General features: G+C 46.6%; 2 protein-coding genes across 2 annotated transcripts; both read left to right on the plus strand.

Annotated features, from left to right (window-relative positions):
* Nucleotides 1-4,395: 4,395 nt before the first annotated feature.
* LOC132325561 (taste receptor type 2 member 9-like) lies at nt 4,396-5,349 on the plus strand. The gene has a single exon (XM_059843016.1). The coding sequence runs from the start codon at nt 4,396-4,398 to the stop codon at nt 5,347-5,349; it is 954 nt and encodes a 317-aa protein (XP_059698999.1).
* Nucleotides 5,350-7,433: 2,084 nt separating this feature from the next.
* Nucleotides 7,434-8,393, plus strand: LOC132325562 (taste receptor type 2 member 7-like). The gene has a single exon (XM_059843017.1). It carries the CDS (start codon nt 7,434-7,436, stop codon nt 8,391-8,393), a length of 960 nt encoding a protein of 319 aa, XP_059699000.1.
* The last annotated feature ends 8,883 nt before the right edge of the window (nt 8,394-17,276 follow it).

A 17,276-nucleotide genomic window follows, 5' to 3' on the forward strand; every position in this document is an offset into this window, starting at 1 on the left:
GCCCCCTCCCCACTCCAGCCCTGCATGTCCTCTGTGCCCCACTGCCTGCAAGGACAGGATTGCCTGCTCTGTGGGACTGCTCTCCTGGCCTGCTCTGACCTGGAGATGAGATTGGCTTTTCCCACTGCACTCTGGCTCAGTTACAGCCCCAGGAAGGTGGGTTTTGTGCAAGGTGCACTGTGGAATGTTTCCACAGCTTCATCTCACAGTGACCCACAGGCAGATATACCTGGGTACCTGGGCCAGGAGCTGCAGCTGGGGGCCTGTGGGCTCTCAGTCAGGTGAGGTCAAGGCTGTCCCATGCTGGGAAAAGACATTTTTAGGCACTCCAATGGACCCAACACTGGACACTGCTCATCTCATCAGTGTCCATTGTGGCTTCTCTGGGAAAAGAGAAGACTTGAAGGACTGCAGGCCATGGGAGGGAGCCATGCTGGAGCAGGAGAAGAGTGAAGGAGACAACTTTTTATGTGCTGACTACAGTCCCCATTCCCTGTCCTCCTCTGCTCCTGAGGAGAGGAGGTGGTAGAGAATCTCTGAACGAGTTAAATTGAGCCTGAGATTATTGGGGGGCCAACGACAAAATGTTCTAGTTTTGTGCATGTTCTACATCATCCTACTCTGTGTTCAAGAGGCAATAAATTGAACTGATTTTCCCTGTGTCAAGTCTGTTTTGTCTGTTAAAATAATTGGTGAGTGATTCCCCTGTCTTTATCTTGACTCATGAGAAGTTCCATCTTTTCTGCCACCCCTGTCCTATTCCAGAGTGAGACTCAAAACGTGACTGAGTGGGGCTCTGAGAGCTGCCCAAGGACAACTCACCATGGCAGGGCCTGCAAATGTGAAATAGTTCCAGTGTGGAGGAACACATTCCGTGCAGACTGCTCAGGGAGCAGATGCAATGGGAGGGAGCTGCAGGCTGTGGGGCAGTGCTGGGAGTCCCAAGCATGGTGCCAAGGCTTGCACAGCAAAGGGCAAAGGGAGCTGTGGCACCAGCCAGCTGACTGGACACTTAAGGCATTCCAGTCATCATGTGCATAGACAGAAAGGACACAAAATCCCAGGGATCCAGTTGTTTGGGTTACCTCCTCAAAGGCTCCCAGCTTGAGCTGCTTCTGTGTCACTGTGCCACGATTAAAGTGCTTTAAAGATCCAGAGGCCTGAGATCTTTAAAGATCCAGAGGCCTGACCTCTTTAAAGAGACAGAACCCAATGCCAGGCTGGGGAGGAAACCTGGTCTGGCTCTGAGTGTGGTCTTTGGAAGGAGTGGAGTGGGGCAGCTGCCCACGGTGAAGGGGCTTTGGTCCCTGCAGTGACAGCCTCTGGTGCTGGGGTGTGACTGTCAGAGGCCTCCTGGGTGGTGAGACAGGAGGGCAGCACACAGACAGAAAGAGTCAGTGCAAGGTACCTGTAAAAAATTTCCCTCAAAGGCAGTGAAATATTTCATTTGGATGTCTTCACATCTCATCACCAGGCCAAGGGTTGAGCCTCTAGGAGTGGGGGATCAGCCCTGGATTGGTTGTTGTTTGGGATTTTCTGAGTACAGCAAACTTGGGAATTCCTGGCTATGTGAGACCTCACTGGTCATGGCATGCTAGGAGGGCTCAAAGGGTCTCATTTTGGACCCTCATTTTTGTTTATAGAGCTGCAAGAAAGTGGGCTTTAGTCATAACAATGTTTCATCCTGGCTGCAATTCAGTTCAACACTCTTTCTTTGAAAGTGTGAGAACCAGCATGTCATGCCACTCAGGCAAAAAAAGTGATTTCTTAGGCTGTTCATAAAAAAGCCCAGGATCTCATTAGGCAGCAGCATTTCCTGGGAGCAGGCAGTAGTTCTGATAAGCTCAAGAGGAGCTGGGCCCAGGTGCTGCTCATCGAGGCCGAGGCCTAACGAGCATTTCTCAGATCACAGCCTGAAAAGGGGAGGGGGAAACACCACCTCAACCCCACTACCAAAAAAAGAGAGAGGCCCCACCAGAGGCTACCAAAGAGACACGACACACTACTGCTTCCCCCTTTTAGTTCCATTTTTCTTTTGAGCAGAGGTATTGCAGTTCTACAGATAACATGGCAGGTTTCTCTCAAGCCCTTCCTTTTGGAGTTCCCACTCATCACCTCTCTGGTCTAAGGGGGATTCCTCTTACTGGACTTTCCTGTGGCAGTTCCTGCTCTCCACCTGTACAGCACAGTCCAGCACAGACACAGCTGTACTCACAGGTGCCCATCTGCAGGGTCAGGGGCTGTGTCTCAGTCTGGTCAAAACCCTGACACCACCAACACCTGAGAAACACAGCAGTGTGTCCAGCATGGTGCAGCCCCAACCTCCCCTCACAGGGAGCCCCTGAGCCCCAGCACTGCCTGGATCCAGACATGGACATTCCAAGTGTAAATCTTGCCCAAGAGAAGACAAGCCCTTTCCTCTTCCTGCAGGGCTTGGATTTTGTAGTCACTCAGGGTTTATGGAGCTCTCTCCACAAGACCACCAAATATGAGGAAAAATCCTTTTTCTTTAATACAGCAGCTTTGTCCCGTCAGTGCAGTGCTGTTCTGGCTGAGATCATGGAGCAAAGCCAGAGGTTTGACACAGATGCACTGTTGCACCATTTCAGGTTTATATATAGATTTTTTTTTTTTTTTTTGTGAATTTAAAATAGTGCCAAAATTAGGTGAAAACAAGAAGGGAGGATGCTCTGAATTATTTTACTTGTAAAATATCTGCATTTCCCACCTGCTTGTACTGAGCTGGGACTGTTAAGAAGAGATAAAGCAAGAAGGGTGCAGGAGATCAGCATGCAAGTTCTTGAGGTTAGGATTTCCTGACCTCATTATCTGGATGGAGATCTCAGCCAGATTCACAGATACCGGTTCAATCTGCCACTCCTCAGCATCCGGGTTATCACCAGGGCAATTGGGAATATCTGCTGGGGCAGAGCTGCATTGCTTGGCCAGCAGTAGCACAGCCATAACTCAATTGAAAATGGTACATAAACAGCCTGGAGATCTGGAAAAAGCAGGCTTTATCTAAGGCAAGTCATACAGGGATTCCACAACAAAAAAAATCTTCTTTCCCAGGGTGTCACTTGGGATAGGGGCAATGGGAAATTTCCCTCTGCGGGAACTGTTTCTCAGAGCATTCCTCTCCAGTTGTTAAGGACATAAACATCGTGCATTAGAGTTGATACACAGCTGTAACGGAATGGGCCAGAACTTAGGCTGCCATTCACCTAACTAGCTAGCTAACTAAGGCTAATCATCTGGGATTCCCCATGTCATAAAGGGAGAAAGAGATTCTGGAGAGGAAAGCAGCTCTGCCTAAAAAAGCACAGATGGTACCAATTTATTATCTGTGTGACGGGACTCAGATCCCAATACAGCTGTGTGTCCAACCAGATGCACAAAAACAGGAGTCTTGGGCCATTTCAGATGCACAAGGGCATCCAAAATATGCACATGGGTGAGAGATACAAAGTGTTGGACAAGCCTTCCCCTTCTCAAAATATACTGGAGGGGGTGGATTTGAACCAGCAAAAAACACCTGTGTGTGAAGCACCTGATTAATATATTCAAGATTGAAAATCCAGCATTGGAGACTATGATTTTATAGCATTATTTTTCTAAGGTGAAATATTCCCCACAAAGAGTTGAAGCCAGGTCCCAACCATGGTATTGTGTTGCAATTCATTTTAACTAATTAAAATTTTCATTTAATATCCCTGTACTAGATCAGTCCCAGCACAGAAACTTAATATTCACATTCCTGTTGTAATAAAAATAACTTCCATACACCTCACAAACATATGGGAAGAAGAAAGGAAGGATAAGGAAAGAAATCCCCCATCCTCTACTATGTTTTTCTTCTATCAGCAAAAACAGAGAGGAAACAAACATCAAAGCATAAGGCAGACAACAGGAATATCAGGAAATTAAAATTCCTTTAAGGCAATGCTCTGCCCACCATCAATATCAAAAAATAACAAAATAAAGAATAGATGAACACATCCAAAACTGACTTCTTTATTGGAGGTTTCCAAGGGACAGAAGAACCCAGATCCTGAAGCCTGACACCGATCAAACAGGGATCACTATCAAAATCAAAACAGTCTCCACCACAGGAAAAACATCTCCGCTGTTTGTGTCACCCAGCACAGCCCCCCTGAACCAACATTCAAATAGTCAAGAGTGACACTGGCCCCGGGTAAGGGGATACCCAGCACATTTACATCCCTGCACCTGCCCTGCTGCCCAGAACGGCGGCACCAAATCCCCTCCAGCAGCAGCAGCTCTATAAAGATCCTCTTGCCATCCCTGACACTCCACCAACAGCAGCCACTGACCTGCCTCTGGCTCTGCTGCCACAGCCCCTGGCCAGCACAGCTCTGCTCCCCAGATCACACCATGGAAGCTTGTCACTCTCCACAGCAATCCAGTGTCACTTCATATGGGGCCATGGCTTTGGCCATCATCACCCTGGAGGCATTTCCTGGCATGTGGATAAATGCCTTCCTGGTTTGTGTGCTTTGCATTGCCTGGGTGAAAAAGAAAATCTTGAACTCTAATGAGAAGATCTTGCTGCTGCTGGGATGCTCCAGGTTTTGCTATTTGTGCTTCTCATGGGTATATTGCTGCCTTTCAACAACTTATCCCAATTACCTTCATGTTCAACCCACATTCCAACTAATTATATTTTTTCAAAGCTTTTTTAATTGTTCCAACTTGTGGGTCTCAGCCTCTCTTTCTGTTTTTTATTGTATAAAAATTGCCAATTTCAGGAACAGCTTCTTCATCTACCTGAAACTAAAAACAGACAGGATTGTGCCCTGGCTTTTGTTGACATCATTGCTTTCAGCCTTGGCTATCGGCATCATCGCCTATGACATCGCTGTTACACAGCTCAGTATCAACCGCAATTCCACCGGGCAAGGAAATTTTTCAAAAGTTAGAGGCAAAGTGGATGAAAATTTTTTCCAGATATATTTTATCTATGGCTTTGGAATTATCACATCTTTCACAGCAGTCATCTCTTCTGCCCTTCTCCTTCTCTTTTCTCTCTGGAGACACAAATGCAAGATGCAGAAAAATTCCATGAACAGCTTCAGCATGGATGCCCATATCAAAGCCATGAAATCTATTCTCTCCTTTTTTATAATGTATAGTATTAACTTCATATTTTTGATCCTGTTACCAATTAATTCAACAAAGAAAGAAAATTATGTGGCATTTCTTAGTTTACTATTTCTGTATGCTTTTCCAGGTGTTCATTCCCTTATTCTGATTTTCAGCAATCCTAAGCTGGAAAAGACACTGATAAGGATTCTATCCTGTGTCAAGTGCAAGGATTGCATGAGGTAGGAACTGTAATAAATGCTGGAGCTTATGCAAAGTCTTTGTATTTCACTAGAAGACACAAGTCAATTTATCTCTAATGCAACTCTCTGGGCAGTGTAGATGATACAGATGCTCTTTCTTTAACACCAAAGTTAAGAATAAATCTTTCAAATTCCTTCAGTCAAATGAGTAGTAATTAGATTATTGCTACTATTTCATTTTGGTATTTCTTTGAGTTCAATTCTTGTCAATGACAAATTCATTTAGGTCTTATACATGGGCTGGATGCAAAGGGGCAATAAGAGTACTGCAAACCTTCCTCAAGCGCTTTGGCACTTGCTGATTGAAAAATGACTGTACTCAGCATCAGGTTTATTTGTGTTTGGGTATATATTTCTTTCTGCTGTGTCTCTGTTTTTTGCAATATTATCACTTGTAACACTAGGGGTAGTGGCTTTGCCTTGAAGAATTGCAGTCTGAGGAGTTCCCAAATTGGAGACATCTCATCCTGAAGGACTGCAGACCACAGATGGGGTCCACACTCTAGCAGGGAAGAGAAGACTTTTTATAGACTGACTGCAACCCCTATTCAATGTCACCCTGCACCATGTTGGGGAGGAGGTGGAGAAGCTGGGAATGAAAGAGTGAATTTTGAGCTGTGATGAAGAAGGGTGAAAGGGGCAGTGCTCTAGTTTTGTGCTTGTTCCTCAACATCCTACTCTATATTCAAACAGCAATAAATTAAAGAAATTTTTTGAAATTTGAGTCTGTTTTCTCCATGACAGTAACTGGTGGGTGATCTCCCTGTCCTTATCTCAACCCATGAGCTTTTCCATCTTCTATTTTCCCTCTTGACCTGTTGCTGAGTAAGAGTGAAGAAGAGGCTGGCTGGAGGGTCTGGCAGGTGTCCAAGATTAACAATCTACAACAGGTCATGTAAATATTAAATAATTCCAACATCAACAGAACAGAATCTAACTGTTCATTTCTTTCACCACCCGGCTCAGAGGGACAATTTACTGCATACTCTGTGCCAGGTGCATATTTTTCATATTATCACCTTCAAGAAGATTCGCTCCTGTTCATGAAATGAGAGAAACAACCTTTTAAACCAGAGTAACATCTTAATCACAGAAATATTTCCTTTTCCCAAGACCACCCAGTCTCCACAGGGGGTGGCAGGTACAAATTCTTGGTGACTCTCTGCCCTTCATCAAGTGCACGGGAGGGGATGGCTTTGAACCAAAAGCAGATCCTGTGTTTTAAAGATCCAATCCACACATTCCATGCATTGAAAACCTGGTATTTGAGACTCTGATTTTATATTATTTTGTTTTCAAGGGGCCAGATTCCCCATGCAGAGCAGAGCCCAAAATTCAGCCATGATGTGGTCCTGCACAGTCCCAGCACAGATAGTTCAACTACACACAGGTTGTAACAGAAATAACTTCTATTCAAAAAGATATGGAAAGAAGAAGAAAAAAGCAAGCAAGCAAGCAAACAAACAAACTAGGAAAAAAGCCCCAACAACCCCACAGAGTGTTTTCTATTCATTCAGGAAAAGAGAAGGAAACTCACATCAAAGCCTTAAGCAGAGAATAGGCACTATGAGGAAATCAAAAATTCCCTCAAGGCAATAGTCTGCCCATCATAAATATAAAAACATAACAAAAGAAATAACATTTAAAAATAAATGCAATCAAAAATAAATCAGACATAGTAGGTGACAAAGGAATAGAAGGACCAAGACCCTCAAGCCTGACACTGATCAAACAGGGATCACTATCAAAATCAAAACAGTCTCCACCACAGGAAAAACATCTCCGCTGTTTGTGTCACCCAGCACAGCCCCCCTGAACCAACATTCAAATAGTCAAGAGTGACACTGGCCCCGGGTAAGGGGATACCCAGCACATTTACATCCCTGCACCTGCCCTGCTGCCCAGAGCAGCAGCACCAAAATCCCCCCTAGCAGCAGCAGCAGCAGCAGCAGCTCTATAAAGCTCCTCTTGCCATCCCTGACACTCCACCAACAGCAGCCACTGACCTGCCTCTGGCTCTGCTGCCACAGCCCCTGGCCAGCACAGCTCTGCTCCCCAGCTCACACCATGGAAGCTTGTCACTCTCCACAGCAATTCAATGTCACCTCATATGGAGCCTTAACTGTGGCCTTCATCACCCTGGAGGCATTTCCTGGCATGTGGATAAATGCCTTCCTGGTTTGTGTGCTTTGCACTGACTGGGTGAAAAAGAAAACCCTGAACTCTAATGAGAAGATCTTGCTGCTGCTGGGATGCTCCAGGTTTTGCTATTTGTGCTTCTCATGGGTATATAAATTTCTTTCCTTTATTTATCCCAATTACCTTTATGTTCCCACCATACTTCAACTAGCTGTATTTTTTCAAGCCTTTTTTAATCATTGCAACTTGTGGTTTTCTGCTTCTCTTTGTGGTTTTTATTGTATAAAAATTGCCAATTTCAGCAACAAGTCCTTCATCTACCTGAAAGTAAAAATTGACAGCATTGTGCCCTGGCTCTTGTTGGGATCAGGGATTTTAGCCTTGGCTGTCGGCATCGTTGCCTATGACATCGCTGACAAACCGCACTGCAACAGCAATTCCACTGGACGAGGAAATTTTGGGACAGCAAATATCAAAATGGATAAGCATTTTTTCCCTTCTTTTTTTCTTGCCGGCTTTGAATATGCTGCTTCATTCATGGTTGTCATCTTTGCTGCTGTTTTCCTTCTCTTTTCTCTCTGGAGACACAAGCGCACGATGCAGACAAACTCCATGAAGGACCTCAGCATGGATGCCCACATCAGAGCCATGAAATCTATTTTCTCCTTCTTAGTGATGTACAGCATCAACTTTGTATGTTTGGTCTTAAATATGGTTTATGTCACAAAGAAGGGAAATCATATGACGTTTCTTATTGAAGTATTTCAGTACATTTTTCCAGGTCTTCACTCCCTTATTCTGATCTTCAGCAATCCCAAATTAGAAAAGGCACTGTTAAAGATTCTTCCCTTACAAAGAAGTGTAATGCGCAAGGTTTGCATGAGTTAGAAACTGTAATAAAATCTGGAGCCCATATAAAATGGTAATATTTCATTGTAGAAAACAAGTAGTTTAATCTCTAGTGCAACTCTCCACGCATTGTAGATGATAGAAATGTTCTCATCACTGATATTAAGAATATATCAAATACTATGTACTAAATTAATCTGAATTTCACAATATATTTTCAATTATAATTTCATGTAGATAATTCTTTAACTATTCTCAGTAACAAAGTAATTTAGACCTGGTACAGGGGCTGGCTGTAAAAGGGGCAATAAAAATACTGCAAACAGACCACCAAATGCTCTGGCATTTTATAATTGAAACAACTGAAATTAACTGCAAAGTTTATCATCTCTTTTGGTTTACCTTTCCTTCTGCTGTGGCCCTGTGCTGTGGCATATATTATGGGCTGCATCACTGCCTGGCAGTGGCTGGTAGCTCTGTGTGAACACACTGAGCCCTGTCACTCCCCAGAGGTGGTCACTGAGCCACAAAGAGAGAGGCAGGAACGGCCCCGGGGAGCTCAGGGGGTGCAGAGCCCCCTCCCCACTCCAGCCCTGCATGTCCTCTGTGCCCCACTGCCTGCAAGGACAGGATTGCCTGCTCTGTGGGACTGCTCTCCTGGCCTGCTCTGACCTGGAGATGAGATTGGCTTTTCCCACTGCACTCTGGCTCAGTGAAACACCCAGGTTTTGTTCTGGATGAGGGAAACAGCATGAAAAAGGAGTGGAGGAGGCAACTCACTGTGGACTGATTGCACTTCCATTTTCCGTCGCCCTATGCTGCTGTGGGCCAGGAGGTGGAGGAGCTGGGGATTAAGGAGTGAAGTTGAGCCTCAGAAGAAAGGGTGGCGGAGGCAGTGGGTTGTAGTTTATTTCTCATCATCCTACTATACTTTCAGTAGGTAAATAAATTAAATTAATTTTCTCCACATCAAGTCTGTTTTGTCTGTGACAGTAACTGGTGAGTGATTTCATGGTATATCGCAATCCACGAGCTTTGCATCCTATTTTCCACTGCATTTATGGGTGACACTGAAGGAAGAGCTGGGTGGGCATCTGGCTGCTCCCTAAGGTGAACCCACCACAGCAGGTGAAACATGCAGAACAGAGCAGAACAGAACCTGAACAGGTCACTTCTACCAGCAGCTCAGGTCCAGAGACAGATTGTAAGCAGCTCTTCTGGATACATCTCCCCTGTGAAAGGCCTTGAAAGGACAGGAACAGTCACACATCCCTTCTCCCCCTCCTGCTGCTCCTGAACTTCATCCTTTAACATGACAATCCCAACCACTTTCACAAAAAAGCCCTGGGAGATCCATCTCATTCCCTACATCTAGTGTAACATCCACACCTCACAACCTCACATACCACAGACTCAGCAGGAAAATCCAGCACCTTACAGATATTACCACACAAAACACCACAGCCCCAGAGAACCAAACTGGGGTCCCTCCTTCTATCCCCATGAAACCCCTGAGAAAGTGACAGCCAGCGCAGAATCCCTGTCCTGTGCACCAGCCCCACTCAGCTGGCACTGGAGGGGACAGGGTGTCCATCAGCACAGCCACCCTGCACAGCCCACAGGGATAGATGCAGGATGTGCCCAGCCTGGAGAAGCTGACACAGGAGAGATGTCAGAAGTCAACGGGAATGGCTGCCCAGTGCTGGCAGGGTGTGGAAAACTGCTCTGGGTCACATTCCAAATTTTATGACTGAGAAGTGAAAGTGTTAAAAATGCTTTTGCCATGGACAGTGTTGATGAGCAGAAGCAGAACTCAGGAGCAGTTGCACACCATTCCTATTTACAGAAACATAAAAATGGCTGGAGACAATGCTAAAAAAAAGGCAGCGCTCCAATACCCTTGGCAGTCACAGCTGTCAGAAAGCAGCAAGGAAGGAGCACGCTTTCCCTTTTGCTGGGCCAGGAATGGAAGATACAGGCTGTTGGACCCATGTGTCCAGTGAAAGATCAACATTCATTTCTCAGCTTCATCCAGGAGAAGCAAGTACATCCCACTTCCAAGAAATGAGACAGGCATTGCCAGAGGCTGCAAGTCCATGTAGAGCCTCCTGGTTGACTCAGTGACAGAAGCAAAGATGCAAAGGCCACAGACATCAGCAGAGCAAGCAGAACCACAGTCAAGATGCTTTTGTGATTCAGGTAGGATCAAGACTATTTTTTTCCCTGGCAATATGTGTAACTGCCATTGCAGTAACTCTAAACATTGCAGTGATTTACAGTATTGGTATATTTAAAGATTTTCTTTAGTTGTTTTTATTTTTGAGATCAGATGCATTGAAACACACAGAGAGACTGAAGCACTTCTAGCTCTTAAGGTCATTGTTTACAGTGTATCTCTAAGGATGCACTCTTTTAGCCTTCTGCTTCTTCCATTCACCCAAATATCACACTGCAGATCCACCTCTGAGCACTTACAATGCCTTTGCTCTGCATTGCAAGTGCTCAGAGGCACCAGAGAGGGCACATTACTGCTTCCCCCTTTTCCCCCCATTTTTCTTTGGAATGGAGGCCGTACACTTCTCCCAAAAACATGGTGGATTTTTCTTAAGCTCTTCTTTCTTGAATTCCCACTCTTCATCTCTCTGGTCTAAGGGGATTTTTCTCAGTGCAGCTTTCCTGCGGTAGTTCCTGCTCTCCACCTCTGCTCTAGGAGAGAAACCAAGGGTGAGCACAGCACACACATCTTTGTTCACAGGTGCCCATCTGCAGGGTCAGGGGCTGTGTCTCAGTCTGGTCAAAACCCTGACGCCACCAACACCTGAGAAACACAACAGTGTGTCCAGCATGGTGCAGCCCCAACCTCCCCTCACAGGGAGCCCCTGGCCCCAGCACTGCCTGGATCCAGACATGGACATTCCAAGTGTAAATCTTGCCCAAGAGAAGACAAACCCTTTCCTCTTCCTGCAGGGCGCGGATTTTGTAGGCACTCAGGATTCAGGAATCTCTGTCAGAAGCACCATCCAATATCAGGAAAAATCCTTTTTTTCTGTAATAGAGCATTTCTGTCACATGAGTGCAATGCTGCTCTAGCTGCCAGCACAGAGCAAAGCCAGCAGCTCCATATTGATGGATCTCATCACAAGGGCTTTCTATGTCATAGAATCACAGAATGGTTTCAGTTGGAAGGGACATCATCTCATTCCATACCTTCTGCCATGGACAGGGACACCTTCCCCCTAGACCAAGTTGCTCAAAGCCCCACCCAGCTTGGCCTTGAACACTTCCAGGGATGGGGCAGCCACAGCTTCTCTGGGCAACCTATGCCAGAGCCTCGCCACCCTCACAGTCAAGAATTTATTCCTAGTATATCTAATCCTGCCTACCCAGGCCATTCCCCCTTGTCCAAAGTCCCTCTCCAGCTCTCTTGTAGGCTCTCCTCAGGTATTGAAAGGTGCTCTAAGGTCTCCACACAGCCTGTGTTTGACAGTGGTGGTTGATGCCCCAAGGCTGCTGGTGTTTAAGAGGCATTTGGCCCTTCAGAAGATGCTTTAAACTCTGGTCAGACCTGAAGTGGTCAGGCCGTAGGACTAGCAGTAGGTCCCTTCCAACTGAACTACCCTATTGTCTTCTATTAAGTATCTGCTCCCAAGGGCAAGTGTTTGTTTATTTATTTATTCATTTATTCATCAGTATATATATGCCCTGCTCTTAGCAGGACCTTTTGGTACAATTTCAACAGCTGGCACTTTGCCGAGAGGCTGGCAGCAGACGTGGGCTGAGGGTCTCTCTGCCATTCTTGGCAGGTCTCATAGCATCAAGAGTAAAGCCCTTCTCTTGCAAACCAAATCTAATGCAAAATATGCATTTGCTATTCAGAAGCAGCTGCTTTGAAAGCAGCTGTTTCCTAACTTTTACATGTTCATGCAAACCTCAGCGAGTGGTACCGAGACTCAGCAGCGGAATATTCCTAATATTTGCATGTTAATAATATTTCCATGTTGATACATGTAATATTTCCATGTGGATGCAGTCATCAGCACAATTCAGTGAGCCAGCCCAGGTAGGCAGGTAGTTCATGCAGCTGGCAACACCTGGGCATCAACAAACAGCATGCAAGGGTCATAAGGTGCTAGATGTGGCTGAATTTGGATTCAGGAAGGATTTGGATGCTCATAGGCCTGTGTAGATATGCACATCAGCCCTGCAGTTGGTGCAGACCCTCAGATGGTTTTAAAAATTGCCTTTTCTCTCTTTTTGCATGACAGGCACATATCCAAAACTGACAGGGAAGATAACAAAATGTTCCTCATATTTATATATCACACATACTACTGTGAGGACAGCAGAGATGCTCTGTGCTGCACAGCATTTTGTGCAAGCACACTCTTAATTCTCTGTCTGCAGCATGCACAGTACTGCCCTGTACCCTTTGGCACTGCCTGACCCTGGACATCACCTCTGGGACCTTCTGCACATCTGAAGGAGCAGTCAGTAACCGAAATTACACTACGAGTGACAACTGTTCCTCCTAGTTTACTCCAAGTTTGCTGATGTGACGCCAGTGTGTGAGGGTGAAAGCATCCACTGTGATCATAAATTATAGTGGCTGGTTTCAAAAAGTATTCCTGAGCCTCAGTGATAAACTCTTGGCTGGCTTATGCCCATGAGGTGATTGCACAGGCTTTGTGTGTATTATGAAACGTTCTAGACTGGGCATTTGAAGCATCTTCCTAGTCATCAGATCTCCCAGCCATGCTGAGCCATGCAGCTGTGGGGTGAGTCAGGCCAGCATGTGGTTCTGAAAGACAAATTTTCTACCTTAAATCAGTCATACACCCCAGAAAGCCCTTCATCAGCTGACCTGAGTCACCATAGGCTGTTGCTAAGGTGTCTCAGACCAGGATGTCAATCATTCTGGCAATCAACCTGTCAATCATTCTCCCAAGCACCTTGGCATGCCACAGGCATTGCCCATTGGCCTCATCCAGGCAATTCCCCTACCCCTTGCTCCCATGGCTCTGGGGCACATCCAGAGCACAGCAAATGCTACAGACTTGTCAGGAATTACTGGTGAGATTAGTGCAAAACAGACAGCATTGAAGAGGCAAGTAATTGCTGTAAATTTTTCATCCAAGGGGCAGAAGCCTGCAAACTTTCACCCTCTGGGTTAGAGAATATTTACCTGTTCTGGTATAGAAACTAAGTGTGCCGAGAGCTGAGAAGAGTATAAAGAGAATCTCCACTGTGTCCTGGCAGCTGGGGTGGATGTTCAAAGGCAAGGTTCCTTCCACTCACCATGCCACTAGTGCTACATGGAGCAAGTGGATTGCTCTTATCACTCAGCGCGCCCGTATAGGTAAACTGAATCTCCCTGGGATTTTGGAGGTAATTACAAATTGGCCCAAAGGTGAGAATTTCGGTGTCACAGATGAAGAACAAGAACCAGTGACACGTGCTGAAGAGACTCCTCCATATTACCAACTGCCACCAGAGGAAACACGCCACGCTCTTTTCACAGACGGTTCTTGTCGCATCGTAGGGATGAACCGGAAGTTGAAAGCAGGCGTATGGAGCCCCACATGACAGGTCACTCAAGCTACTGAAGGAGAAGGTGGACCAAGCCAACTCACTGAACTCAAAAAGCTGTTCAGCTGGCCCTGGACATTGCTGAGAGAGAGAAATGGCCAAGGCTCTACCTTTACACTGATTCATGGGTGGTAGCCAATGCTCTGTGGAGATGGCTGGAGAGGAGGAAAGAGGCCAATTGGCAGCGTAGGGGAAAACCAATTTGGGCTGCTGATGAGTGGAAAGACATCGCTACCAGGGTAGGGAGGCTACCTGTGAAGGTCCGCCATGTAGATGCCCATGTCCCCAAGAGCAGAGCCAATGAGGAGCACCAACACAATGAGCAGGTAGACCAGGCTGCAACGATAGGGGTGTCCAAGATAGACCTAGATTGGGAGCACAAGGGAGAGTTATTCCTAGCTCGATGGGCCCATGATGCCTCAGGCCATCAGGGTAGAGATGCCACCTATTAAGTGGGCACGAGACCGAGGGGTGGATCTTACCATGGACAGTATTTCTCAGGTCATCCATGACTGCGAGATGTGTGCTGCCATCAAGCAGGCCAAGCGAGTGAAGCCCCTATGGTATGGTGGGCGGTGGTCCAAGTACAAGTATGGGGAGGCCTGGCAGATCGACTACATCACACTGCCCCAGACACGCCAAGGCAAGCGCTACGTGCTGACCATGGTGGAAGCCACCACGGGATGGCTGGAGACCCACCCTGTGTCTCATGCTACGGCCCATAACACCATCCTGAGCCTTGAAAAGCAGGTCCTTTGGAGGCATGGTGCAGCCTCTCTCCTGCGGCCGCAGGGGCTGTGCGGGTGTCCGGCTAGGGTGCCCCCAGCCCGGCTGAAGATGTCCGCACCAAGTGCCACTCTCGGATTCCCTCCGGACCCTGGTAGTGGTTACCATCTGTGGCGTGGGTGGCGCAGGCGGATCTCGGCTACGAGGTACCGAAGCAAAGGAAGGAGGAGGGATGCCTGTATAAGTACCAAGGATCTTTTAATCTTCTTTCCTGCTGGGTTCAGGGACAGGCGACAAAGGGGGTCTGGAGGGGGGGGTGGCGCTCATAAAGGGAGTGGGTGTGATAGGAGAAGACACAAAGCTTACCAATCACGAGGTCCCAGGGAGGAGCGTGGGTTACAGCTAAGCCACTGAGGATCACACAGGGGAGGGGAAAAACTCCAGGGACAAATCATACATCAAATTAAGGAATGACTGACACAGAGAATTCTCGAGCTAAGGGGGGTGGTTACCATGACAGGCAGGGGAGGGAAGGGCAGCTCCAATAGGGAGAAACCATTGTGAGGGAAGTACATGGGGGGGAACTGAGGACAGAACCATTATTGAGTTACAAAAGGAATAACCGATTCTAAAAACACACAATGCCACAGCATGGTACCCCTGAGAGGATTGAGTCAGACAGTGGGACTCATTTCAAGAACAGCCTTATCAACACCTGGGCTAGGGAACATGGCATTGAGTGGGTGTACCATATCCCCTACCACGCACCAGCTGCAGGCAAAATAGAGAGGTACAACGGACTACTACTACTACTAAAAACCCAGTTGAAAGCCTTCGGTGGGGGATCTTTCAAAAATTGGGACCAGCATTTAGCAAAGGCTACCTGGTTAGTCAACACCCGAGGTTCCACCAACCGAGCAGGTCCTGCCCAGTCTGAGTCCCTGAATATAATAGATGGAGATAAAGTCCCAGTGGTACATGTCAGAAGTTTGTTAGGGAAGACCGTGTGGGTCAATTCTTCCTCGAGTACAGACAAACCCATTAGTGGGGTTGTCTTTACTCAGGGACCAAGTTGCAGTTGTTGGATAATGCAAAGAGATGGAACGACACGATGTGTACCTCAGGGAGAACTGACTGTGGGGTGAGAATGATATGCAAATATCACTGTTTGTTAGATGTTATTACCATTGTCTGTACATTAAACCATACAGACATGAGATAGAAATAAATGTGTAAGAGTTGAAGGTCTGAGCAAGTGAAAGATGGAGTTTTGAGTGAGTGAAGTGAAAGTAGAGAATCCTGCAGCTCTGTAGTATGGGGCCTGGATTCAGTGGTCCGGTGTGGGGATGTGATGAAGTCATGATGGGTATTGCTTGTAATTTTTGGGAAAACAAATAGAAGTTTTATGTGAATAAAATGCATGATGGGTGGAAGTAGGTTGACGATATGGAGATAAGGGGTGGAATGTCCTAGGGTGACGTTAGGATGCTTGTATCCCCATTCGTATGTGTTGTTTGTGCTGGATATTATGCTCTGTGCCTTCAAGACTGTCTCTGAAGAGTGAATGTTTGGTTTTGGTTTGTTATCAGTCGCTCCCCCACAGCAGGAGGGACATACAGACAGTACAGTACATTATTGATTGCACTGAGCTAGAGGTGACTGCTGGGGATATTTCTCCTCAGAGACACCTTTGGCTCGCTGGCAGTTGCAGTTTGGCACTCAGAATGAGTCCATGCAAAGTAAAAACTCAGTTTACCTCTAGTGGAAAAAGTTCAGGCGATGGTGAACAGAAAGAGAGCGGGTTCTGCCGGAGGGTTAAATCCAGAGTTTATTCCAGGGTGATACAGTTCTGAATCTCGGTAACTACTCCAACAGACCCCGACCGCATGGCTTCAACACCTTTTAAGCTCACAGGGAGGTGGGAGGGAGAGGATAGGTGAGCCACCAACCAGGTGGGAGGGGGAGGGTCTCAGGGGACAATGACACCTGGACAGGACAATGACTCCAGGTCTGAAAAGCATCTTTTGAACTTCTGCCAATCACACGATGCCCTTGCTGGAATGTGGAACTTGACAGACAGCAATTAGGAAGAGGGCAGGGGGAAGGGAAGGAGGAAGTAGTCACAGCTGAGGGACAGGATTTAGCTTCACACCACAACATCACATAGTGCTACTTTTGCTTTTTGCCCTGCTTTTCGCTTTGCTCTTGCTTCTGCTTCGCTTCTGCTTGCTCTTGCTTTTTGCTTCTTCTCATTAGTTAGTTTAGCTAAACAGTCCAAATTTATTCCTGGACTGTTTCTCCTTTCCTGTTTTGGACCTACTCAAACCTGCCCCGGACTGGGACCTAGAGACAATGAGAGTTTGCACCCTGTGGCTGCAACAGCTACCCCAGCACCAGAGGGACCGATAACAGAGTGACCACCCCCAAGAGAGACTTTCAGACTTTGTCATCTTTTTCAGAGCGGTGAAAAAGTGGTGTCATCCAGTATTGTTCATTTTTTGTGCTGAGGGGTGAAAACTGTGCCTGTTAAATAAACAAGTTCTTTCCACTTCTTTCCGAGATATTCTTCTCGAACCAATTGGGGAAAAGGGCCATGTAAGTTTGCTTTCT

Source organism: Haemorhous mexicanus, chromosome 3 (assembly GCF_027477595.1).
Source record: "Haemorhous mexicanus isolate bHaeMex1 chromosome 3, bHaeMex1.pri, whole genome shotgun sequence".
Lineage (NCBI taxonomy): Eukaryota > Metazoa > Chordata > Aves > Passeriformes > Fringillidae > Haemorhous > Haemorhous mexicanus.

Bases quoted from the DNA above. Each gene is read 5' to 3' on its own strand.
- LOC132325562 (XM_059843017.1), top strand. From the start codon at position 7,434: ATGGAAGCTTGTCACTCTCCACAGCAATTCAATGTCACCTCATATGGA.
- LOC132325561 (XM_059843016.1), top strand. From the start codon at position 4,396: ATGGAAGCTTGTCACTCTCCACAGCAATCCAGTGTCACTTCATATGGG.